Source organism: Aphis gossypii, chromosome 1, assembly GCF_020184175.1.
Source record: "Aphis gossypii isolate Hap1 chromosome 1, ASM2018417v2, whole genome shotgun sequence".
Classification (NCBI taxonomy): Eukaryota; Metazoa; Arthropoda; class Insecta; order Hemiptera; family Aphididae; genus Aphis; species Aphis gossypii.
The window spans coordinates 12,318,548-12,345,642 of NC_065530.1; the positions used below are offsets into that span (position 1 = coordinate 12,318,548).

Sequence of the window (27,095 nt, forward strand, 5' to 3'; positions counted from 1 at the left end):
TGTATAAATATAACGTATATATCATATCCCCGGTTGCAAATCAAACAAGTATTTGAAGGAACTATCTTCAATAATTAATGCCTAGTACATAATGATGTATAGTGAAAGTTAATAGAGTATTTTACTTGGTGTATTGGATACTAGTTTAAAGTCCAAAGAAAAGTACTTATATTGATACGATGATCAGATTATTTATTTCCTGCTCCATTATATTCATATTTCGCATAGTTTTTACTCAAATAGTTATTATTATTGTCTATTTATGATGATAATATAATATGATAATAATATATACCTTTTTGGATCATAACTTATGTTTTATCTCATAATTATTTTTATTTATCACACGTATGTGTATACTATATAGTGAGTAAAACAATTTAATGAAAAAAAAATACAATGTTTAATATTGAATGTTTTATTTTTAACTTTAGTACAATGTATAATGTTTAATAGTTTAAAATAATAAAATGTTTTAAAAAAATTATAAAAACGTAGGTACAATAGGGTTGCCAACCGTCCATTTTTCGCCTGGACAGTTCACATTTTTTGGTTCCTGTCCAGTGTACAGTTATACCTTTCAACTGGACGCCATTAATTATTAAATGTACAAATTTTCAACTATAGTTTGTCATGTCAAAAATTTTGTAAATTTTTGGAGATAGAAAGTGATCATATTATGTACTAATAAAGGCGGAAAAAAGCGAAAAAAAATACAACTTTAAAATACCAAAGTAGCATACTTAATTAATATTTAATACCTATACATTAACTTAATTTATTATATTAATTATTTATTTATTAATTTATTTAATTAATATATATACATGTTATATTAAATACTTTTATTTATTTATTGTATTAGCTATCAGAAGTAGAGTAATAAACTAATAAAAAAATTAATTATTCATAATAATAAATATTTATATTAGACTAAAAAAAAAAGGTTTTCAATTAGATATTCAGTTTTTAAAATTAAAAAAGTTGGCAACCCTAAGGTACAATGATTTATAACTTTTATCTATGCTATATGATTATATTTAAGTAATCGCAATACTGGAATCTTAGCGACTGCATAAAATTAAATGATGGGACCGCTACTGTTAATATTATAATCGTATATTATATTATCGTATTATATTGTTATATCGTATAAATATGATATTACTAAATTTTTTGACTCAATATACTAAGAGTTATGAATTATGACAAAATTAGATAGCTGAATGATTAATATTATTTTTATCGTACATAAGCTATGTACCAAAAAATAATAAGTAAATAAAACTTACAAATTAAATAACATAAATCAATAAGTAGTATATTACATTATATTTTAATATTATATTATACACTCATACAATTACTTTATTTAAGTTAAATGGGAAAATTTGAGTAGGTCACGGAAATGGATGCGTTAAAATATTAAATTTAAATCAAATATCAGAGCATATAAAAAAAGGTAAGCACTAGGCAACTATGTACATTGTACCTATGGGTACCATTCTACTGCACATTGTAGATGCCAATGAATCACTTTACACTGTATGAGTGTGCTTAATTTTGAATTCAATGATATATCAAAAAACGATTATGAATGGAGATGATCTCTCAGCCTATATCATTGCATATAATAGTTAAATACGTAATATGCATAAAAGTGCGGAGTCCCCACGAATAATGCTTTTTGAATTGTAACAAAATAATTGATATCGTTCATCATTAAAATACGTAATTTCGTCCAAATTTAAACTATAAAAATACATGAAAATAATTGTGTTTATATATTTTTTAGATTTTTATTTTAGTAATTTTTTATATTGGAACTAAACTTAAGAAGAATATGTTATTACATTTTCATACCTTAGTTATAAAAAATGAAGATTTTATAAATTGTTTGCTACAAAATACTTTTAATTTGAAAAATTTTCTAGATTTTTAACTTCAAATGCAAATAAAATAAAATCGTGACTATGTAATTTTAATGATTTTATACAGATTTAAGTTATATAGAAACTTGAATTACATTTTCAAGAATTTTGACCCAGCGATTAATGTTTTATAGACATTTATAGAAAAAAATAACAAAATAAAAATCAATTGTTTATAAAAAGCTCAGTTAAAATACTTTGAAAATTATACCATAATAAGGTATAGAAAATTAAAATAAATACTTGGTGAAAATTTTTAAGATTTTATAGTATTTTTTTTTTCTAAAATTAAAACAAAATAAACGAATTAATTTTGTTGAAAACTGCAGGTGTAACATAAAAATTACCTTTTTTCCTTAATTCATTATTTTGTTTTTTTCTGATTATTAAGAAAAGTACCGGGAATAATTGTTTTTACCTCCCCTTCCTAAAATACCAACTAGTTCCAATTTACTACCAAAAATTACCCTCAAAGTTGAAAATCTAAGCATTTTTACTACTTAAAAATATTTTAAGAGACACAAAAAAAGAAAAACACATATTGTAAAATCAATATATTACATTCATTGCTCTCCTCATAATTTAAAACAAAATTATTTAATTAAAATCTGATTTATGATAAAAATTTCAGTTTTCCTTTGATGTATATTTTATTTATCCCGATTATTTTGCTAAAATACTAGAAACTTGTTGCTCTAAAAAAAGTACTTTTAACCTCTGCAAAGTATCAATTAGAATCAGTTTACTACCAAAATCCTCCCTCGAAGTTGAAGTTTGAAGTATTTTTACAAAACTTAAAGATGAAATTAGAAACAATACACTCGTTGTATCGCTCAAAATAATATACATCTTTTGATTTGACACATAAGATATTTATTATAGGTAAAGAACAATAAATTCAAGTAATATTTGCTAAACATTTGGCAACATTATCAGTCTAAAGAACATTAAAAGTAACAAAAAAATGGACTTATAAATTGACAAACTAAAGGTACATAAATACTGATCATATAATCACATATCTGTTAACATACACTGATAAAATGTTTATAATAATAATGGCTCATTCTCTTATTAAATTATATTTTATAATATTAAAATCTACCACGAAATATTAAAGTGCATTATAAATGTGCAATTAAAAACTTCCATTTATATTCTCACATTATAATAACTATTCGCCAAGTTCCCAATCAATACCTATTTTAAAATCGTGCGCGTACATTTAGTTAATTTACTCGTCATATCATATTATTAAAATATAAGAAAATCATACTTAAGGTTTTCATTTTTTGACATTTTATTTAGTGTTTGATACTGTTAAAGTAGTGTTATCATCTTCTGCTTCATCACTAGTTAGGTATTCTTCTACCCGATCGTCCTGAAAATTAAATTTAAACAAAATTAATATAATCTTACACCATTCACTCGTGATAAGCAGTACACTAAAATAGTAATTAAAAAAAACCGTCTTTACTTCTTTAGGCATTAAAACGATTTCTTAAAATAATTATGCTTGTCAGATATTTTAACAAATATGTAAAATATAATACCTGTACAGCTGCACATATAAATAATATTATTTTATATTTAGTTGGGATTATTTCGATGTAATATTGTATTATCTATAGAGTAACGCCTATACCCTACCAATTCGATCGATAATTAATGTTTATAATATTCAATTATAAATTATTTATTTATTATCGTACATTTTACAAATTGCTAATACTGAATAGTAATAATACGATAATAAAATAATTTACTCGATAAACACTTAACTTTAAATATAGAGAAATTAAAAAAACCGTACGCGTTGAAATTCCTTATTAGGTACCTACTTAATTTGTATACAATGTAAAATTACAAATTACTCACGGGTATTAATGATAATGTAACTTTGCTTGAAATTACTGCTTCGTGATCCTCGGTTTCTGAGGGAGTGTTGTGTGGACCATCACTTATTAAAACTTGAGAATTCTTAGGAATTGTACCAGGAATGAGTAGAGAAATAGGTTCTTCTATAGATGTTGTTTTACATTTTGAAGGCATTTTCTCTTTTTCAGTGGGAGTCCAACAATGACCCCCTCCAACACTTTCAGATGTTTCCATATTTACCACTTGAATTATTTTTTTTACAGAAATTTCTGAGTCTGTAGTATCTTCATCGTAGGGTTCAGAAGACTTAATACTTTCTGATTCTTCTGACGGAGCGGACTTTTTAGTGGTAACCTTATCATTTACATTGTCATTGGATATTGTGTTTGTCGGACATTCTTCCTCATCAATATTTTCATTTTTAAACTCCTAAAATGCATAATATAAGTTTTAATTAAACTAAAAATTATTGATAAAATATTTAGAAAAAAGCATTTTAATTTTAATTATAACATAAAAAGCGAAAATAAATTTTAATGCATTTACACGAAAAATAATAATTATAACTAGCGAATCAAAATTAAATTAATACAAAAATATTACAGGAATTGGAAAGTTAAAAATAAAATAATTGAATAATTTGAAAAACACTGTTTAAATACTATTAGGATATTAAAAAGCAAAAGTCAAGCATGTATAATATAAATGCAACTATTGCAACTTATTATGTTCTTTATCCTAAGGGTACCTCGTTTTCAATTATTGCGGGAATATTTTCTTTTTCGATTATAGACGATAATATTTCTCGATTCACGTCTTCCAATAGAGACGAAAACGCGTTCACGACTAAGTGTAAAAAAAAAAAAAAATATTTTGTTTATTCTTTTCATCTTTTCAAAATCCAAATAACTCTAACACCTACCAATAATATATTACAGTTATTTAATTACAGTGTAGGTTTTCTCGATTATCCGCTGAATTAAGGTGGCTTGGCATCCACAGATCAGCAAATTCCGCGGATAATCCGCAAAATTTAAATTCAAACGAAAATATTTTAATTACGTATATATATTATTAAAAAAATTGAAACATGTAATTTTAAATGGTATTTATAAAGAAAATTAAATTAGAGCATGTTTTATTTTTATTTAAACATTCATATAATATTACGGAAATATTTTTATAATTTTTGTATACATATATGTATGATTCAGCGGAATACAACGGATAATCGAGAGTACACTGTATATTTATCCTTTTACCATGTCGTGTTAATACCTACATATTTAATTTATAAATATTAATAATTGTGCAGTGCATGATAACATTTGATATTTATTCTAATTATTTGATTAACTTCCTATAAATATTATAATGTAGATATCAATCAATTCCTGTTCTCCTCATTTAATATTCATCTATATGGGTACGACTAACAAAAAATAATCGAAATTATTCTACAATCGTAAATATATATAGGGTCAACTCCATAAATTATACATTAAGAGGTGAAATTAGTGTAGTAGTAAGAAAACAAAATTGCCAATAATATTACTGAACACATGCGCATCGAAATGTTTGTAAATCTTTCAAACCTTATTCCCATTCATCCCATTGCACTCAGACGCCAATATCATTTGCTTAACAATGCGTTCCATCGCAGCCTCTGTTTCTTCTAGCTTGCGACGGAGCGCATCTATTTCTAAATCCCCTATGCAAAACATAAACTACAATCAAGGTTTCTTGGAGTATTCCTAGGTAATTTAGTAGTACTACTTAATATTACAAATTAATATTAGTAAATATATATATAAAATAAACATTATTACAATAATAGAACGTGAAACGTAAAAAAATCATTTCAACTTACTCGTATCCTTTTCAACGAACCCTGTGTAGTAATAAACAGAATAAAATATTAGGCAACTATATTTAAAAGTTAAATTAATAGAATTATTAATCAAATATGAATATTTAAAATATTTGTTAGTGTTTCACCTAATTTTGTAGGAATATTCTGCGGCTGTAGCTTTGAATTATTATCTCTGCCACAAGGATAATGTGAAGAATATTTATCACCAATAGAATCTTCAACATCGTCTTTTTTTGACAACAGCTATTACACATTTTATTATAATAATATAAATAATTTAAAAAAATAAATGTCAGGTTGCATAAACGTCTGTTAGCTTTTATAGGTTCTTAAAATACAATTATACTTAGTTCATCAAACAAATTTGGTAAACCGTAAAATTGAAAAAAATGTTTATACAACCTGGTATTAGTTTACAAATAACATGTATAATATCTATATACATGTAATATCGTCATTTTATACCTTCATCATTGTATAAACAAAAAAAAGAAGTATTCCAATTGTATACATTGGCATAAGTATATTCATGGCACTACCACCATCTCCTCCGGTGATTTTATTACTAGCACCGCCCATACCTCCCATTACTGGTCTTGAACCTGGAATTGGTGGCTAATAAAAGAAAAATATGAAGTATTACAATGACATTTATATAGAACGATGATAGTAATTACTAATTACTTAAAGCAAAGACATTGTAAATGTAATGTTCAGTAGCATCGAAACATGTTTAATCAGGCTACGGTATAATAATATTATTTTAAATTTGAATGTGGGGTAAATGGCTATGATTTATATCTAGTTCATATCAGAATATTATGTAAGATTAATTAAAGAAAATAAGGGAAAATGAACTTATTTATATAGTTTAGAATTAAGATAAAATAAACCTGTCCAAAACAAGGAGGACTTCTTCTTAAAAGTGTAGAAACCCCTCCTAGATAACTAAGTACTTTTAATAAAAATTTCGTTATGACATTATGTTCTATACAATATTTAGGTTAAACCATTTATATGTTAAAATATTTTAAATAAAATTCAAGATAACAAGAACATAAACAATACACATGGCTTGAATCCAAAACTAAAATAACATTAATAATGAAAAAGATTGGAGAGTTTTAGATTAAAGTTAAATTTAAAATTAAAGAAAAAATGTAAATTGTCAAGTTCATCTATACTGTGTCAAAAATGTTTACTTTGAAACTATGAGGAGTTGGACTACCGTGTCTCGGTCCAATATGAGGTTGAGGAATTGCTCGTCCTTTTTCCATTAATGCTGGATGCATTGATGCTTTGGAGGCTCTTAAGTGAACAGGAGTTCTTTCTTGGTAAATATTATCTAAAAAAAAGTACACAAATTATATTTTTGAATTATAAATAAATGATAATAATAATTTTAGTTTTGTTTCAAACACAAGAAAATACAACAATAAAAATATTATTAAACCTAAACTTAAAATTAATGTAAAAAATATAAGTCATAATACAAGCGAAACTTTTAGCTAAAACTTATTTGTTTTAATTTAAGCATTATAATATTGTGACCAAATATTAAAATTATTAATTATTATAGTTATTAATATAATGAATTGTGAAAATCGCAATTATTTGTAAGTAGCTGAAAGCTGAAATATACTGAAGATTATATTGACAACTGTGGTTACGATAAATTAATATAATTTGATAGGTAGGTATTTGATAATAATATTATTTTATATTATTTTTCCTTATTTATAGATTATTTAAAAAATGTTAACTATACCTCTAGCTCTAGGTATAGTATATACCCTTCACGTGCATTTAATTTTACATTTTTTTTAGTAAAAAACAATAAATATAGGTATAGGGAAGATAAAAAATAATTATGGATGAAGCATCTTATTTTTATAGGTTATAATTGTCATTTAAAAGTATAAATCAAAATATGAAATTAGTTTAAAAAAACAAAATTAGTCTTGTCTTGATTTAAAAAAAGCTACATATATCAATAATCCAAAAAATTATATCATCGACTGCACAAAATACAAAATAATTTTATTTCTGTAGTAAATTAGTTAGCATCAAATCGTATGCAATAATTAATACGTATGATGTAAATATTAAATAATGTTCAAAAGACAAAAATTAAGATCCTTCGATAGTTAATATACCTACTTAAAACAAAAGATTCAAAAAACAGTAATTAAGCACTTATTTTAAACGATTATTTTATGAATAACTATTTATATTAAATAATATATTAGTACAATAAAATAAATGTTCAATCAATTGTTTAATAATTTTAGCAGCGGAAAAATATAATTATAAAGAGAATATTATACTATTATATACCAGCATGTGGTGTCTCCGTCTTACTATTACTCAATGCCCAAGACTCCAATTAGCTTTATAATATAATAAATATTAAATATATATTATATATTTTAATTTTAAAGCAAGTTATGAGCATTTAGCCGGGATTCTAATCTTACTTTTAAATTTGATAAATAATTTACTGATTTACTCTAATATTAAAAATAATAGAGTTAAATGAATTATCCTTTAAACAAAATTGTTTATGTATTTGTAAGACAAAGCCACAAGTAGGTATTTATAATTATTAATTACTAAACATGTCGCGATAATGAAACAATACTTTGTTTACTAGCCAGAATACCTATAGTGATTAATAATTAGTTGATAAGCTTTTTAAAAATACACTTAAGTTATGAATGTTAATATGATTAAATAATATATTGTGAGTATAATAATGATAATTCCTTACTCATTACAGGATCACTTTCTTTAAGTCTATGTGTAACCCCCAAACTTGTCAAGGAAACTCCATAATGATATTTTAAACATAAAGATCCATTCAAAGATCTTATTTCGTCAATTACATGTTTATTATGAGTAATTTTGCCAATCTTATTTTCATTGATTAAATCAGTTATATTGATTGCACACGTGTTGAAAATTTCCTGACGACATTTTTCCAATTTTGTTTTTTTGTCCATCGTTTCAATTATACGATCGCATATATCCGTTACTATTTTAACTATATTCATGTCCGTACTAGACAACACATTGCAACAGCCTACTCCACGAACGTAAATTATAATATCAAAACTACATAATATTATTTTAAGACATTATTCACCTGTATGAGTCTGAGGCGCAAATGATCCTTTTAGCATTGGATAAAATAAAGATGGCCATAGAATGGCGAAACATCCTGCTACTACGGCCAGAATGCAGATTGTTTTGCTTTGACTAATCTCGGTCGCCATGTCAGTCAATGTTATTATCTTCAGTTCTCCTAAAACTTAAAGTTAAGGTTCAATAATAACAATTTTCAGGTAAAAAATTTCATAATATATTATTAATATCAATAATATCAGTGTCAAATAACAGATATGTGTGAGAAAAGCATTTATCCTCAATTTTTTTTAAGGAAAATGTGCTATTTTATAGTTTTGTTTTATATAGAAAATATGAAAAGATAATAATAATTACAGCTACTCGTATAAATCTATAAAAGTATATTACAATACTCGTTACTAACTATACCTTAAGCTGAGATATTAAATTAATTTTAGTTTCAATCTAATAAAATAATAAATCAAATCAATTTGAAAACTTTGTACAGAATTATTTATTTATTGTCAATTTGAAAATTTAAAAATATCGTTAATTGTAAAACAAATATTATTAAAATTATGTTCCTTATTTAAATAAACTTATATATAATTAATACAAAAAGTGTTACCTATGGTAAATATCTTAATCTATTTGTACTTTGTAGACTTAATAGTTAATTGTAATGTATAATATGTACATATCCAGTAACACGGGATTTGAAAATAGTTTAAGTCGTTTCCCAAGTTCTAATGGTTTTTGTTTTGAGAATAGTTTTTTAAAATATTTCTATTTTTATTGAGGTTTTTGAAGTATTTAGGTTTTGTTTTGATTTTTATGTTCAAGTTTTGTGAATGATATTTAAGTTCTAAGATAAGCAATTAGTTCTCAGCCCTATTGTAATAAATAATTATACAAATATAACTGCCATGCAATACACGCGTTTCCAGTAACTATAAACACACCAAGGCACCGAGTTATCGTCAATGGATGAAAATCAAGGAGAAGATAGACCGATTATTAGTGTGAGTGTAAATGATCAATCATCACTGTCTAAATATTATTGAAAGGTCTTGCCGAAGATATAATATATGAATGGTGAACTAACATATTTTCTCAAATTTTATTAAATGTATTTTTTTTCAGAATCCCATAAGTTTTTACTTTTCAATAACTTAATACAAGCGGACATATGTTATGATTTATGAGTGTATTAAAAATTAAAAAAAACTTATACATCCGGTATACTTGACTTATTCTTGACTATAATTATAGTAATAAGGTTTCTTGAGTCTAGTATTTGATAAAAACAATATAAAATATAAGGTTATTTTTTTCCTTCGATTTACCGAAAGGATTATAAATTAGAGCCTTAGCCGTGAATGGTAAACCGTAAATTTGCAACAAGTATAATAAGTTTTATACATTACTTATATAAAATAATTCGGCAATTACTCTAATATCAAATAAATTTACAAATTTTAATTCAGCACTCCAGTCTATTAATTAATGCCAAATATATCACTATACATCCCCGTAACAACTAACAAATAACGTATTTCCTATTTATAAATAAAATGAATTCCAATTTACGACTATTTTATTATAACGTATTACATAAGTACATAACCAATTAAAACTATTATTATTAAACCAGGTATTGCATTATGCTACTAAGTAGTAGTTGTTCTAGACAGTATTTTAAATGTGGTTAAAGTGGGATGAAGTGTCAGGACACGGAAATATTTCGAAACACTTCACTTTATAAAAGAAACTTAAATATATATATATTTACTGAGCTATTGCAATAAGTGAAACTTAAATAATTAAATATTATTAATTAATACGATACTAATTACTAATTATTTACTACTAAAGTACTAAGTATTATGATTTATGACATTGATATGAGTATTTAATCAAGGGACGAATGATTGCATTTTTTTTTTTGTATAGTTAATATTATGTATAGGAACATTTGAGAAAATTTTGTTATAATTTGAAATGAGATTATATTTCATAGGTACATTCCTTACCGAAAATCGTATGGTAATTTTTTTAAAGACTCTCCCACCTAAACTAAATTGTGTTTCTACTTAATAGGCGGAGAAATGAATTTTTAAAATGTGGGTACCTAAAATTAAAAGATATTTCAAGAAAACACAATAATTCATTAATATACATACTTTTTTATAATAACCTATTTTTATGAGTATTTTAATTAACTAGGTATCACGATTGCGCTGAATTTACTTATACCTATTGTACATAGGTAGTTTCAGTAATAAATAATCTGTACTTGATTTGTCATGAATGAGGTAAATTTATAATTAAAATTCTAATTTAGTTTTTTTAAACGTTCAATTCAGGGAGAGGGGTGGATGATGTGTGCTCAACACCCTTATAATTTATAGTTAATAACTTCTTAATAGTTCATTTTATTTATTTATTAAATACATTTAAATTAATAAGTAAACTGAAAAAAGAAATAATTAAAAATTAAATTATTGAATAGGGGTGTGGGGATAAAGTTGCTCATTTGTAAATCATTATCATGATACGTAAGACTTGCTGGAAAACCAGGGGTTTACAGTACGTCAGCGCAAGCACTTTTTTCATTGAAATCATATCCCTGCTTATAGTATAGGTATTATATAATAACTAGCTACTGACATACTGGCACGAGAGTAAAATAATATTGAATATAGTATACTACACTATGGATTGGGGTGTATGCGTAGTGAGTGTAAGGGACTAACGCACTACAAAATCTTAACAAATATAAAATTTGCGCTTATGAGTACAGCTAGCTACTACCATTAATTTTATAATATAAAATTATTTTATGTTCACGTATGACCTAATTATAATATTAATTTTATTGACGTTGCAATCCACTAATGTCAATATAATTAATAATGTTTATAGACAAAATTAAATCACAAATACCTATCTCATTTGAAGTTAGACGCTTATAGCGGTTATAAAATTAATTTTATCTTTCGGTTAAAAATATACTTAATACTCGTATATCTATATATTTGCGACGCACATCGTACTTTGTAGTTTAAGTTTAACACAGTGGGTGGTCACTGCTGGGTATAGGACACCAAGTATTGAATATCTAGCTAAAAATGTAATCATGGCAAGCTATATTGTGAGTGTCAAGTACCTATCGTTCAATTTAAATTTATAAAATAAACGATAAATATAATACTCACGGAATATTATGCCGAACTTCGTCAACCAATTTTCGGCATTTTAAGGCGACCGTGCAACTACACAGATGTGAAATTTAAAGAAAATCCTATAAATAATATTTGGACAGTGGCTAAGCAATCAGAGGGATAAAAACAAATTTACTGCGCGGTCGCAGGAGGATCTCCAACCGAGGAAATCGACCGACTTCTTTAAATGTGTTACCAACGTAACATTTTCATAAAAAATAACAATGTCATAAAAAATTGTTTATTTTTTTATTATTGACATTTAACTTTTTATAGGTAAACATGTTGCATTTTATGATTTTTTGCTTAATTATTCGTTAACAAATTAGTTTAAAAATCGGAATTTTACCCTGAGTGTTATTTTTTGTAACCAGTGTGACCAACAAAGAGGATATTTAGAATTATGGGCCAGTGTAGACCACTTACGTTGACATAAATGTCCGTGTCAATGAAATAGTTAATTATTAATTTGCCAAAAGCTTTGACTATCCACTTAACAACACTGAACTATATAGTACATACACATTACACATCGGAGGTTGAACATTTGAATACCTAAACCGTTCTTACTAAAGAGTAGAGTTTTTAATTGTTGGAATTTTGTTAAAAATTGATTGATTCATCCCGTTTCTAACTATTATTGATACTGGTGTTTACCATCAGTACGTGAAAGATGCAAATCAAGGATCCAGAACGTTTCAAAACCTGGCTGACAGCCGTCCTGGGACCAATATGCGAAGCTGATCCCGCAGCACTGGCTAAATATATATTTGCATTATTAAAACGCGATCGACCAATAAATGAACTGCAGAAGTTTCTTCAGTCGCAACTAGAAGAGTTTTTGAATAACGACACAGAAGGTTTTACTGTTTTATTAGTAGAAACGTTGCGAAACGAGTCTTATTTGATCGATGACCCAGTCGAGAATAAATGTGAAATTGCGGTCACTTCGTCTGGTGAAAAATCTGATACTGGTGAGAAGCAAACTATTGACAAACCAATTATTAGGGATGATGAAAAACCTAGGTCTAGGTCACGTTCTCTTGTACTTTCGAGATCGCCGAGGACTAAAGATGTCAAATTCACAAGATCAAAACGTTATCGTCGGGATGATCACACCAGTGATGAAGATGAAGAAAGAGAATCATACCGTAAGTATCGTTACCACGGTCGGTCATGGTCACCAAGACGTTCAAAATCTCCAAAATTCAAACGAAGGTTTAGATCTCCAAAAAACCGGTCTCGATCTCGGTCTCAATCTGGATCACCCGTTAAAAAACCAAAAGAAGATATATTTGCTGAATTCAAAAAATCTGAAGGTATTGAAAAGAAGACATTGGGGCGATGTGTTGATTTCGATGAAAAAGGTTACTGTATGAAAGGTGATTTATGTGTTTATGATCATGGAAAAGATCCAGTAGTATTAGCTACAGGTAATGGTGTTTTAAGTTTCCAAAATGCTGGGGCATCTTTTACAAACCCATTAACTCCTGCATTTCCAGTACCTATTGTTCAAAATGTACCAGTACCAGTACCAGTACAACCTTATCCTCCAGCTCAAAATCAGCGAATGTACTATCCAAGTACAGAAGGATCTTACTGGGTTCGAGGCAGTGGAGAACAGAAATTTTCAAAACAAAAACGTGAGTTAGTTAGTGTACCTACTGGTGAAGTACAAAATCGTTTTAAAAGAAAAAATTTTAAAAAAGAAGAAAATAATTCTAATAACAATAAAAAGCCAAAGTTTGACTATAGACGTTTAGGTCCTAAGGTATCCTCAAATGAAGTACAATTGAAAAATGTTCCAGAAAATTTAAATAATATTAGTAGTTTGAATAATAGTTTTATGAAGTTTGGAAAAATCACCAATATTCAGACAAGTAGTGAAAATAAAGAAGCTACAATTACGTTTTCTGCTTCTCATGAAGCACAGAAAGCGTATCAAAATATAGAAACGGTTTTTGGAACTTTACCAATTACAGCCAATTGGTTTTCTGATAATTCAGTAGAAGTTAAACCAGTAGAAGACAAAATTGCTTCACCACCCCAAAAACCTAAAACTCTGTCTTTAGATAATAGAATTACCGGTCAAACCCGATTAACAAATGAAAAAGAAGCTGAAGTCATCAAATCATCGTTACTTAAAAAACAAGAAGAGGCTAAAAAACTAGCTCAAGACTTTTCTGCTGCCATCACCAAACGTAAACAAGAATTATTAGACAAACAGTTAGAACAATTAAATAAATTAATAGAAGCTGCACCTAATGTTAAAGGTGAACAAAAACAAATGTTAATGGCTACTATTATTCAACTCAAAACTAATATTGAAAATATTCAAGCAGATCTGGCATCTGCAGTAAAAAGACCAATTGTATCTCAAACTAATGTCAAAGTTTTAAGTAACCCCACTCCAAAAACACCTACTAAAGAGGATAAATTATTAGAAGCCAAACAGGAAGCATTGAAAAACTTGCTGTTAACTGACTTAGATTTATTCATTAAACAACAACAAGGACATAGTGACGAGAAGGAAATATTAGATTTGAAAAAAAATGTTATTATTTTGAGAAATAAATTGAAAGGTCTTGGAATTACACCGGTGTCTGGGGTGGCTAAAACTGCATATCAAATGAAAGAAAAATTGGCTATTGCTAACAAATTGCTGGAAGCTAAGAACAAAGTGCGTGAAACCAAAACTACCAGTATCTCAGTTGATCATCGACCAACTCAATTATTAGTGTCTGGGTATGAAGCAGATGATGAAGACCAAGTTGTTACACACTTTTTGCAGTTTGGTAATATTATTGAATATATATCTGATACAATCATTCCTGCACTAGTCATAAAATATGAAATAAGAAAAGATGCAGAAACTGCACAAATCAAGGGTAAGCTTTTCCAAGATAGAAGATTATCAGTTACATGGTATAATTCACAACATGACTTTGTTGATACTTCCAATATTAAAGCAGGACCATGCATGGGTGCCCGGTTAGAAGATAATTCAACTGCTAAACACTTCGATGACAAGGACTAATTATTGTTTATGTGTTTTGTTATAAATGTGTGATCTATATACCTAAAATATGTATATAATAAATACAAATATAATGGTAATAATTAATATTTTAATCATGTATCCCATTGTTAGAGATATATTTCCTTAATGTATCTAATATATTTAAATTATTAGCACCTGAATATAAATTGTGCATTTAATTTTATAATCAGGTATTAAATAAATTGAGATAAGACAAATCTTTATTTATGTCATTACATTTTACATTTTAATTGTTAACTTAGTAAGAGTAATAATATTGTTAATTATTTTAACACCATAAATAAAAGATAAATTACAGTTTCAAATAATTTTAAAATTTCTTTTTATTTTATTGTATGTTATAATATACATTATAGAACTTTCATTTCATTAGCATGATATTAATACATTGTACACGTATTTAGAGAATAATTGCAAATATTTTTAAATTTTCAAATATGAGACTGAATTTTATTTCTTTAGTCATTTTTAATTGTTAAAATGTCTAACTATTCAATGATGATTAAATAAATATATTTAAATAACATCTGGATGTTAAATATTTATTATCTTCAAATTTTGATAAAACCACTCATAAAATAACACAATAATACATTACATAATAATAAAATATACACTGTATTGAGCAGAATATCACCTAACTTTTCCTTTAAGTTAATATTAAATATGAAAGTTTCAAATTTGAATTATTGCTTTTCATTTGGGGATTAGCAATATGTTATAATTAATACATCTAGTTACATGATACTTTTTTATTACAGCTTAGGCAGTTTATAAAAAAAATAATTAATAGTATAAAATAATATATGACCACAGGAGGTAAGATTAAAATACTTAATTCAATGTGAAATAAATATAGAGAATGATAAAAAGTATATAAATTAAGTACTGCTATACTATTTTTAGGATATGTTTATTGTCCATAAAAAAAATTTTATACTTTAAATCATTACATACCTTATTTACAACTTATGACAAATGGAACTACTCGGAACTAAGTATTTTTGATTTAGTATAGAAACTATTAGAAACAAAAAAAAAATTATGGTTAAACTTAATTTTAAATTAATAACCTGTAATAATTAAATGTATCAATCGTATAAATTAGTAACATTAAATATTTAAGTGTTAAACATTTATGAATTATAAACATGTTTTAGATTAAAATAAAAATAATTTTGATTTTATTTGATAGAGGAATTAAGATGGAAATGAGCCACATTCAATGTGGGATGTCTTCTTATAAATCTTGGGAAAAATAGAATCTAGGATAATAATACAACATTTATGATAATAATTATATATTTTTACAACAGTATATAATATTATACAACAAGTTATAGTATAGGTACATAATGTATTTTCTTATATATATATAAATATATATATATATAATATATTATTCTACTTTTTTTTATTTTATAGTAGTGTCGTTGATCATACACTTTTCTACAGTAATCACATAAGATCAACACACTTAGGTAGTATAATAATGCTATCTCTTATGATATTATATTTGATAAATAATTAAAATAATAATGTGTCTGTTTCATTTTGTATATCTATATATTATATTGAGAAAAATATAAAATATTTTATTTGTTAAAACAAAAATGGCAGAACATTTCTCAATACAATAAATATACAAAATATTGTTCTTTATTCATTTTTAGTTTTGATGTCAAATTAGACAGAAATACAATATCATCCTTACATTGAACATACCTCACATGAATATACAACATTTATAACAACCACTTCGGAAAACATTTAAGTTTGAAACAGGCACATACATATTATTATTATACTTGATTTAGATAATATATATAAATATTGTGGTGTATATATTTATTTTATTTTAATGATATTGTCAGACTAGACTTAAACATAAATTACTCTACAATTTTAATTTAAGTGTCAGGACTAATTAATTATTCACTTTTTGGATCTTAAATAATTTGAATTTTTACATGTTATCTTATAAATATTACATTTTTTATTTATTTATATAATTATAAAGTATGTAATGATAATTAATTGTTGTAAATTAAATGCGAAATATTTCAATTTTAGAAATCAAGGTCCCTTTTGTGTTTTAAAAGTGAATGTTGAATTGAATATGGGAAAATAACAGAAAAATGACTAGAGCCAATACTGATCTATAATTGCAGTATTTATATAAAATGATAAAAGGCAAATTTTTTCATCAAGGTTTAATAAAAAATAAATAAAATACATAAAGAATGCACAGTTTGACTCACACATAAGAGCTTGGTTTGATCACCAAATTAAGGTGGTACTAATTTTGAGATTCAATTAAACAATATAATTGCATTTAATTTTAAGATTACAATATCCAGGGTACATTGAATATGTGTATAAATGTAGAGTATTCATTTTCAAAACACATACATAGTATAATGAAAAAGAGTTAGTAAAAATTACCTTTCCAAATTGAAAATTTTCAATAACTATGAAGTTTCAAAACATTTGATCAACAATGTAAACCATTTTGTAACAAGATAAGGATGGAATATGGTCATTATAATAACTGAACTGAAAAAAATAGCTTACTAAGTGTTTTTTAACAGCATCACTATAAAATGTACATTTAACAAAATCAATGAAATTAAAAATAGAAATAATAAAAAGAAAGGGATTAAAAAAAATATATATATATAATTATTGATTATTAATAATGGGAGTTCAATCATATAAAATATGATAATACATAGAAACCTTAAACACTATAATTTTACTAAAAATTAAAATCACAGAAACTTAATAAGTTATGCACAATAATTTACTTTTTAAATGTTTAGTTTTAGAAAAAAAAAAATGAATATAATAAAACAATTTCAAAGAAAAAGTAATAATTCAACTTAAAAAATCATGATTACTGCAAAATACTACAATGATGGATTTGATCAAAGGTCGGTCAAAACAAAAGACACAAAGATAAAGTTAACTAAGTGTCTTACTAATTTATATTATACATTTACTGTACCTATACAAATACTTTGACTAGGCTGTCAGCTCCAGCACTGGCAATATATGCTTCAGATGGATGAAATGCGACATCTAATATAGATTCGTCTAACTTTTTTCGATGCGCTGTAATTTCTTGTACACAAGTTTTACTTTCTAAATTCCATATTCTGATGGATGAGTCATGACCTAAAATAACCAATTACAAATTTTTATGAGTATTTATATTTATTACTTATATATTTTTAAAAATTCCAAGTCTTACTTCCAGATAATAAATATAAGCCATTAGGATCAACAGCCAAACTAGTTACAGCATCTAAATGGGCAACCATAGAATGAACCATTTTTCCAGTATTGTTATCGAAGAAACGAATATGATGGTCATCATGTGCTGTAATAGTTAGAGGTAATGTTGGGTGGCATTTAACCCGATGAATTAGCTGAGTTGCCATTTCAGTTGGATCCTATTATAATATCATACAATTTATTATTTAATATATAAAAGTAAATTTCAAATTATAATAGAACACTTGTAAATATTAACCTTTGAGCATTCTAATCGAGTTATTGGACTCTTAGTTTCAATATCATAAATAACACAATGAGATGAATTATACGATGCAACAAATTGACCTTCTACATCTCTCACATAATCAACTGAGGTAGGAATTTCATCTGTATAATAAAATAAGATATTTAATATATTATATTAATAATATAATAACAATAAAAACTATATTCATAATTGTTTACAATTTTCTTTACCTTGATCAGAAACATAAGATGACAAACATGGTGTCTTGAGATTAGTTGGTGACCAGAGTTTAACTGAACCATCAGCTGAACATGATAACAATTCAGAACGATTATGATGAACTGAAATTCCCCATACAGCATCTTCGTGGCCTTCTAGGTTGTTGATCAAAATGTTTTTATCTAAACACAAAATGTATACATAAATATAATAGTAACTTGTACAGTTACTGTATTTTATATTCAATTACCATAAGAATCATAGGGATCTATATTAGCTGATGGCATTGACCATACTTTGATAACATTATCCAAACCACCACTATAACAGTGTTCACCATTTTTACTGATTGCCAAACAAAAGACTGGGCCAGTATGGCTTCTAAATGTATATAATGGCTCTACATCTAAAGATGCTGATCTATAAATTACATATTTTAATTTAAAAATTAATCAATTAAAGATACAATACAATGAGAACAATGTTAATACTTTTTTGGAGCAATAGTTTTTTGCAAATTCCAAAGCTTCATTGTATGATCTTCGCTAGCAGTTATTAAAATAGATTCAGTTGGATGAAAAGCCAAAGCACGAACACCGTCAAAATGACTACGTAAAGTGTACTTAGCATTCCATGTTTTTCTAGACGCAGTTTTCATATCAATAATCTTGAAGAAAAAAAAAGTAATAATAAATAAAATAAAAACTGAATAAATATGTCATCTTACATCTGCATTAGTCTCGGATTCATTATTTACAGTAAGTTGTGCCAATTCTCCTAACCCTAAAGCTAAATCCATATTTCCATCAACCATTTCAACTGGTTCATTTTTAATCCAATTAGCATTGTTTGAATTCTTGTTAAATACATCTCTATTTGAAACTTCTAAAAAAAAAGAAACAATGATAAATAAAGCCAAGGTTTAAAAAATTGTACACATCTTCAAACATTGAGTGTATGCAGTTAGACAATTAATAACTAAATGAATTAACAGGAGTTTTTTCAGTCTACATTAGAGTACATTAAGAGTTTGAGTTATTTAATTTCTCTTGTATATCTTGAAATATATTGTCAACTGTGAGAAAAAATACTAATTTGTTTACTAAAGATCATTCATAAATTATAATTTTTAGAATTGTGATTTTATTTGAAAATAGTTTTAAGTTGCATCTAATAACATTAAAAAGCATACATTAATAGAACAATTAAGCTGCCATGCATCGGCTCAATATACGGTAGCTTAATTACAAGCAGTAGCTTTCAATTGTTTATCAAATATTTTATTTAGCATATTTAATTTAATTAATAATTATTTTTAAATTTTTAAAAATATACATAATAAAGTATAAATTAATGTTCATAGACTTTTTCACACATTTTCTTAGTATATAAAGAATATAAAGAGAATTTTATATTATAATTATTATTATTATTATTTTGAGCTAATAGCATTAAATTTTTAATTTTTAAACCTTAAAATCTGAACTTTACTAATACATGACATTTGATATAACATAGAATACATATTATAATAACATACTCCAGTCATTTTGTTCATTCTCTTTGTTACTAATGTCTTCTGTCAGTAACTGCAGCTCATTTACAACTTCATCAGCCTCTGCATCTACATCATCAGGGCCAAACTAAAATGAATAATAATAATACATTTAAAAGTAAATATTTGTAGAAAAGATTTATAGGCATCATACTTTACAAATAGATGTCATGTCAATGACATCATCTGCCATCCCCATTTCATCATCATCTTCATCATCATCGTCATCATCATCATCAACACCATCATCATCCATGTCTACATCACCAGAATCACTTGTACTACGCATTTCAGATAAAAACTCAAAATTTGCCATAACAGCTGATTCAACATCTAATAATTTCTTTTGTTGTTGTTGTTGTTGCTGCTGCTGAGTCTGAAAATATTGATTTTACAAATAGTTTAATTAATTTTTGAAAATTTTAAGAATACTTACTCGTTTGGTAGGAGAACACTGGCCTTGATTGTCACTAAAACGTTTATTGTAGTTGTTTCCATTAATCTGACTACTTTCAATTTGCCCTTGTTCTATTTCATTCAAATTGTTATTGTTATTCAGACCTAAAAGGTTACGAACACGTGATGACCGAACATCAATAATTGTATCCGTATACCCTATTTCATGTAGATATCTGAAAATATATAAGATATAATATTAATACTGATATTATAAAGATAGTAAATAAACTTACTCTCTAAGTAGCTGCCTGCCTTGTTTCCAACTGACATTAGAAATTACTGATAATGGAGCTTCACTGTCTGCACCACCTTCTGGTAAAGAAGAATATTCATCTTGCGCACTCGAAGCAGAAGGTAATTGCATTTCAGATTGTGAAATGTCTGTGCCATATTTTAATTTATGATATTTTGCTCTAAAAATGAAATATGTATATTTATGTTTGTTTAACATTAGATTAAGCAAAATATGAATACAATAAATATATTATATCCAATATTATACCAATATTTAAAGATGATATAGAAGTAGTATAAATTAAATAATAGTATTCTAAAACTTTTTATATAAGGTTCCAAACGTTTTCCATACATTTTTGTTTATATCTAACTACAATGCGAGCAGCTCAAGGCAGGTCAATATTAATATTTAATTTGCTGTGTAACCAATTAAATAAATAATAAAGATTTTTTTTTTGCAATTTTATGTGGAGTAGTTGTTTCACTGCCTTTTTATTAGCAACTTTGGTAATTTATAGGTGATATATGAAAATACTATAAAGGATGTTTTGATTTAAACACATTAAATCAGTAAAGCATTTAGGCAAAAGTGCCCTAGAACAGTATTTTAGGGCTATTACATTTTAACCCCTCCCTTTTTGAGGAATAAGTATTACACTTCTATCATTAATTGATCTTTATTCAATACACGTAATATTGAAAGAAGTAAATCATGCAATTGAAATAATTCTAACATTTCAACAAAATTATTTTAAATACTGTTTAATAAAAGGTTAATTATTAGATTCTTCTAAAATTGCTCTGAGAGCAATTTAAAGATACAATAATTATAGTCAAATTTTTATTTTATATAGACATTTTAAGTTCAAATTCCAACAAAATAAACAAATATTTATATGACTTAAAACACTATTGTATTATTGAGATAACGCATGTGGGTGAAGTGTTTTTTTTAACAATATTATATTATATCATAAAGGAATACAATAATGATTAATAATATGATATAAATTATTATTTTGGTATTATGTTAAAAAATAATTCAAATTCAACTTATACCTACCATATTAATAATAGAATATTAAATTACTTTCAGTGATATAAGTATCTAAAAAAAAATATTATTAGAAATAGTTTAATACACCGTTCTCGCACAGAATCATTTTATGTAGGATTAAGTATAATAATTTATTATTAAGTTCAAATTTAATACGTCCATTACAATGATCAACTCATTGAAAAAATAGATACATACAAAATCATTAAAAGTTGTCTCATCGAAAAATTTGAGAATTACTGAATATATTTTGACAATAAAATACATTATTAATTTTTACTACCCCTAAAATTTAAAGCTCAGAAGGCCATTCTCACCTCTCTCACCCATCTACTTTAAATGTAAAATTAGACAATGGTAGAATTATAACCAGGTAGAAAGAAAAATACAGTACAAGAATATTACAAATTAACATTTATCATATAAGTATATAAATAGTAATAAATAGGTTAGGTTCAACAATTTAGTAACAGTATTTAAAAAAATCACAACCAGCTTATATTTTTTAATACTTGTTACAGACTATTAAGGTTTAATAAAAATATATTAATAATACCTTTCAGCTCGTAATGCATGTTCTAACATTTGAATTCGACGAACTAAATCATTTTTCAGATTGTCTTGACCTTTTCTTTCACCCTGAAGATATGCAATCCTTGCCTAATAAAAAAAATAAATTAGAAATTAGAAATACATAATATAAATTGTATTAAGTATTATTTCAAGTAGGTGTTAATAAAGTTTAGTAGGTACATATATATATAGGTATGTATCATATATATCTTTTTTGATACTTTTATAGATGTTTAACAAATCAATAATATTTAATATAAATATAATTTTTCAACTTAGAACATAATTTAGTAAGGCATTTAAAATTTTAAAATATTTTAAATGTATAATTAAATAAAAATGTCTATCGTAATATTACTAAGGTAGATAAACATTATTGTTTTTAATACAATTTTTTTCTAATACTGTAGTTTATTTGATGAACTTTATAACTTTTACTAATTAGACTGGCCCCGGGGATAAAAATGTTATATTTATGGTTTTTTTTTATTTCTTTATTTTTATACAAAGAACTGTTTATGATAGTCACTTGAATGTCTTTTATCTTAACTCATAACTCGTAATGTTAGTCATATACATAAGGATGGTCGAGGATAGTCTATGGCCATGCATAAATAAACATTTATTCTAATAAGTCACATTAGTATAACTAAAATAAAAGGTTTTAGTATAGAATAAGTAGGTACAGTATTTTTAAAGAATATTTAAGATTTATATTTTTTAAATAAATTAGATGCCTTGTCACTATAAGATTAAAAATTGTAATAAATTGTTATTAACAACTAAATACCTACTTAAATTTGATAAAAAAAAAAAAAAAAAAACAAAAACTCTTTTCACATGAATTAATTTTCTTTAACTAAACTAGGTACGAGTTATAAGAGTTATAAGTTATTAGATACAAGTTATTTATAATTAGATATACCTTGAAGTATCATAACTCAAATCGCATAACTAATATATGACATTATGGATACCAAGTGATAAAAAATATAAATACATTTTTTAATGAAGTTTGTCTCAAATATTAAATTTATAATTAATGAATAACCTAACAAACCTAATAGATATCAGAAAAGCTGTACCTAGGATATTTATCAATCGATATCAGAATAAACAGTGGCCAGGTACATCTACCTCTATAGAACTCTAGGTAATATATACTAAATGAGGCAATCTACGTAAGTAGTCAAAGATTTGCATATTATCAATAAAGGTCGAAATTTCGAGTCTTTCAAAAGCGGGTAAGTTGTAACCAGTAATTCTGCAACACGTCCTATATGAATGACGACAACAAAGTGGCTCACCTGCAACTCGGCTCTGTCGATCTCCCAATGAGCTCGCTCCAGCTCAAAGTTGGACCACTCGTGCTGTATGAAGTGCAATACGCCGGGCATCGTGTACTTCACCTTGTTGTTGACGCCACCACCGTCGCCGTTGTCGCCCTTCTGTCCGAAACCGCCTCCCTGCTGCTGTTGTAGTTGTTGTTGGCCCGGCTTTCCGCCGGTGTACGACCCCTCTTCCAAACTCATTGCCGGTAAACTAAACGGCGTAAGTGGACCCCTCATCTAAACGCCATCGCACCGTCGAACGCGCGCGCACACACACAAACGCATACACATACACACACGCCCCGACAACAATAACAACGGTCCTGCAGCACGCAACTAAAACATTGATATTAAAATGTACTTATGTCCAATATATTCGTAGTATACATGTATAGTAATATGGACAAATTGATCTGATAATCCTGCAGATCCCGGATACGTCAGCGTTCGTCAATCGATCAGAATTCGAAGTCCGTTATTTGCGAAATATTTGATTTGTTTACGAATTTCAAAAAAAAAAAAAAAAAAAATTGTTTTTAATTTAATTACGGAAATGCACTAAATAGTTAATACCGTTCCCAGTTATGACTAGCCGATGATCGCGCGTGCAGGTAACGGGTAAACGAAATCGGTCAGACTGGACAATTCGCCTCTGTGTGGCGTTCAAACACGACAAAATAATATATAATAATAATAATAATAATGAAAAAAGTCGTAGACCGTAGTTGCCATTTGTCACATCTGCATTGAACATACACACCAATGCTGCCAACGGAGGGTGTGCGGCAACTCTAGTCATTGGTTCTCAACGTTTTCCCGCGATCCTTCACTGGTTCGCTGCAGTGACCGTAGGTAAGTGCACTACCTAGAAATTAATATCGCAAGACGCTAGTTGCAAGTTATAACCGTATAAAGTATACTGTGCAGATTTTGACTTTTGGAACTAGTATTTATCGAGAATATTTGTGATGGTATATTGATGTTACAATTACTTTGGGTAATGTTAAAAATTTTAAATAAAGACAATTGATTCCCGGGATCATAACTGTAACAATTTTTTTTCAGGATATGGTGTAATGCCATTTAAATATAATATAGGGAATACTTTCTTGTCAGTTTGGTTTGAAAAACGACACGTAAAAAATAATCAATTCTCAAGGTTAGTGGTCCATTTCCGTATCCCTATTAGCTATAGCCTATTAGGAAATTTGTTATTAAAATCCGATTGGAAAAATTACAAAACAAAAATATACGCACAATTATAGAACAAATAAAATAGACTATTTAGGTGAAAAAAAAGGTATACTATAAGTATTTTAACAATTATAGTTTAAACTTTTAAAGACATACTATAAGTATTTAAAAGGTAATCGGTAAAAAACGTCATAAATAAAATTATTTTTAAATATAGGTATATAGAATTATGAAAATTCGAAAGCACGATCATTGAAATAAACTTTACATTTATATTAATTTTTAATTTTAATGATTTATTTTTATTATTATTATAGTATAATTTAACTATTGACATAACATACTTATACTTTAAATCTTTAACTAATATTTGTAATTTTAAAATGAATTAATGTATTTGACGTTTTTTATCATGTGGTTTATTGCCATGTCTTTTTTACTTGTCATTTTTTTCCTAGATTTATTTTAACAGTTTACTATTTAGTATATGCCAGAGAATAAAAATCACAAAAATTGATCACATGAAATATATTATTTAAATTATTTTTTTTATGGTGTATAAATAATAAAATTAAAGTTTTTACAAATTTTGATTTAATCTTCCCTTTCTTTAGATAAATATGTGTAGTATGTACATTACATTTTTATAGGTAGTCTCCGAAAATTTGTAAACTGAATTCCTAAATTTTCGATCCCTTAAAAAGTGGCCCACCAAAAATATTAATTGGCCAATTGGGTTTACTTATATTCTAGCAGTCTAGCATATACGTAATTCAATACGAGATTTATGATTTATAAAAAATTTAATAACCAACTTGAAAAAATATATTAACAAAAACACATTTCCCATAACGTCCAATACTTGAGCTTTTCCTGTGTCATTTTTTAAGTAAATTCTACGTATTTTTTTGAAATAAACATTTAACATATTAATAGAATAATACGACGATGGCCAACGAAACTAAGTATAGAATTTGAAATGAAATTTATGAAAATTAATTATTTAAATGGTCCTAGTGGTAACATAACAAATGGTATTTTTAAGATAACGGGTATATTATATATTATATAATATAACTAGTCAACAAGTAATATTTTTTAAAAATTCAACACTAATAAAAAAATATAGATATTTACTATCGTAAATCGTTATGTTCATTTACTGGTTTTGAGTAATTTAAGAGAGCTACAAATGAGCTGACTAAATACCTAATATATAACCATATAAAATAAAATAAAAAATACTTCATTCATTATAGAAATAAATGATAAATAACTATAATATATTAAATAGGGGCTATATGCCTATAATTTATGTAATATACCTATATCTACTTATACCTATTACTTATAGAGTTAGTAAAACGTACTAACGTGCTCAACGTAGTTCAATAATTTTATAATATAAATTATAATGAATTGCTCGCAACTCGCGGCCTATAACATAAAACAATTATTCATTTATTCCAAACAGACTGAAGGAAATTATGGATTTCTGAAATATTCAGTTGTGCAATGAAAGATTTGATCCATAAAATAAAGCTATGGAATTTAATATATAAATACAGCCATATGCACATATAGGTAGGTATATAAATAGCAACATCAAATATTGTATAATGGCACTAAAACCCAAGTCCCAATACTCCCAACATGTAATAATGTCAATAAGTTTAAACTACTATAGTAAAGTTATAAGTAATAACTAATAAGTAACAAATGTAGAATGAATGTTGTGTATAAAATACCATTATACCATTTATACTACCAGCATATTATTTTATGCAGCTAAACGATGGAAAATTATGAGTAGGTAGTACATTATATAAATCTAGTGCCAAAATATATTTA

General features: G+C 26.2%; 4 protein-coding genes across 8 annotated transcripts in view; 1 reads left to right on the top strand and 3 right to left on the bottom strand.

Annotated features, from left to right (window-relative positions):
- Positions 1-27,095, bottom strand: part of LOC126554987 (uncharacterized) — a 97,140-nt gene that overhangs the window by 23,468 nt on the left and 46,577 nt on the right. The window lies entirely within an intron of this gene.
- LOC114122154 (resistance to inhibitors of cholinesterase protein 3) lies at positions 63-12,183 on the bottom strand. Of its 5 annotated transcripts, none has more exons than XM_050209928.1 (11): positions 12,027-12,183; positions 8,828-8,992; positions 8,453-8,764; positions 6,885-7,027; positions 6,148-6,297; positions 5,808-5,925; positions 5,680-5,700; positions 5,405-5,520; positions 3,810-4,238; positions 3,208-3,312; positions 63-81 (listed from the first exon to the last, which is right to left on the bottom strand). In XM_050209928.1, exons 2-10 carry the CDS (start codon positions 8,955-8,957, stop codon positions 3,232-3,234), a joined length of 1,500 nt encoding a protein of 499 aa, XP_050065885.1. In that variant the 5' UTR covers positions 8,958-8,992; positions 12,027-12,183; the 3' UTR covers positions 63-81; positions 3,208-3,231. The 5 variants fall into 5 exon arrangements, with proteins under 5 accessions (XP_050065885.1, XP_050065880.1, XP_027840531.1 ...); XM_050209923.1 differs by lacking the exon at positions 63-81 and adding an exon at positions 2,471-3,131; XM_027984730.2 differs by lacking the exons at positions 63-81; positions 5,405-5,520 and adding an exon at positions 4,558-4,655 and having other exon boundaries at positions 2,471-3,312.
- Positions 12,313-15,152, top strand: LOC114122162 (RNA-binding protein 26). Its single transcript, XM_027984741.2, has one exon. It carries the CDS (start codon positions 12,706-12,708, stop codon positions 15,067-15,069), a length of 2,364 nt encoding a protein of 787 aa, XP_027840542.2. The 5' UTR covers positions 12,313-12,705; the 3' UTR covers positions 15,070-15,152.
- On the bottom strand, positions 16,378-24,734 carry LOC114122158 (striatin-3). The gene is made up of 13 exons (XM_027984736.2): positions 24,027-24,734; positions 22,703-22,806; positions 21,086-21,265; positions 20,830-21,025; positions 20,548-20,769; positions 20,379-20,481; positions 19,566-19,723; positions 19,330-19,505; positions 19,089-19,258; positions 18,850-19,020; positions 18,629-18,759; positions 18,347-18,548; positions 16,378-18,270 (listed from the first exon to the last, which is right to left on the bottom strand). The coding sequence occupies exons 1-13, from the start codon at positions 24,285-24,287 to the stop codon at positions 18,101-18,103; spliced, it is 2,244 nt and encodes a 747-aa protein (XP_027840537.2). The 5' UTR covers positions 24,288-24,734; the 3' UTR covers positions 16,378-18,100.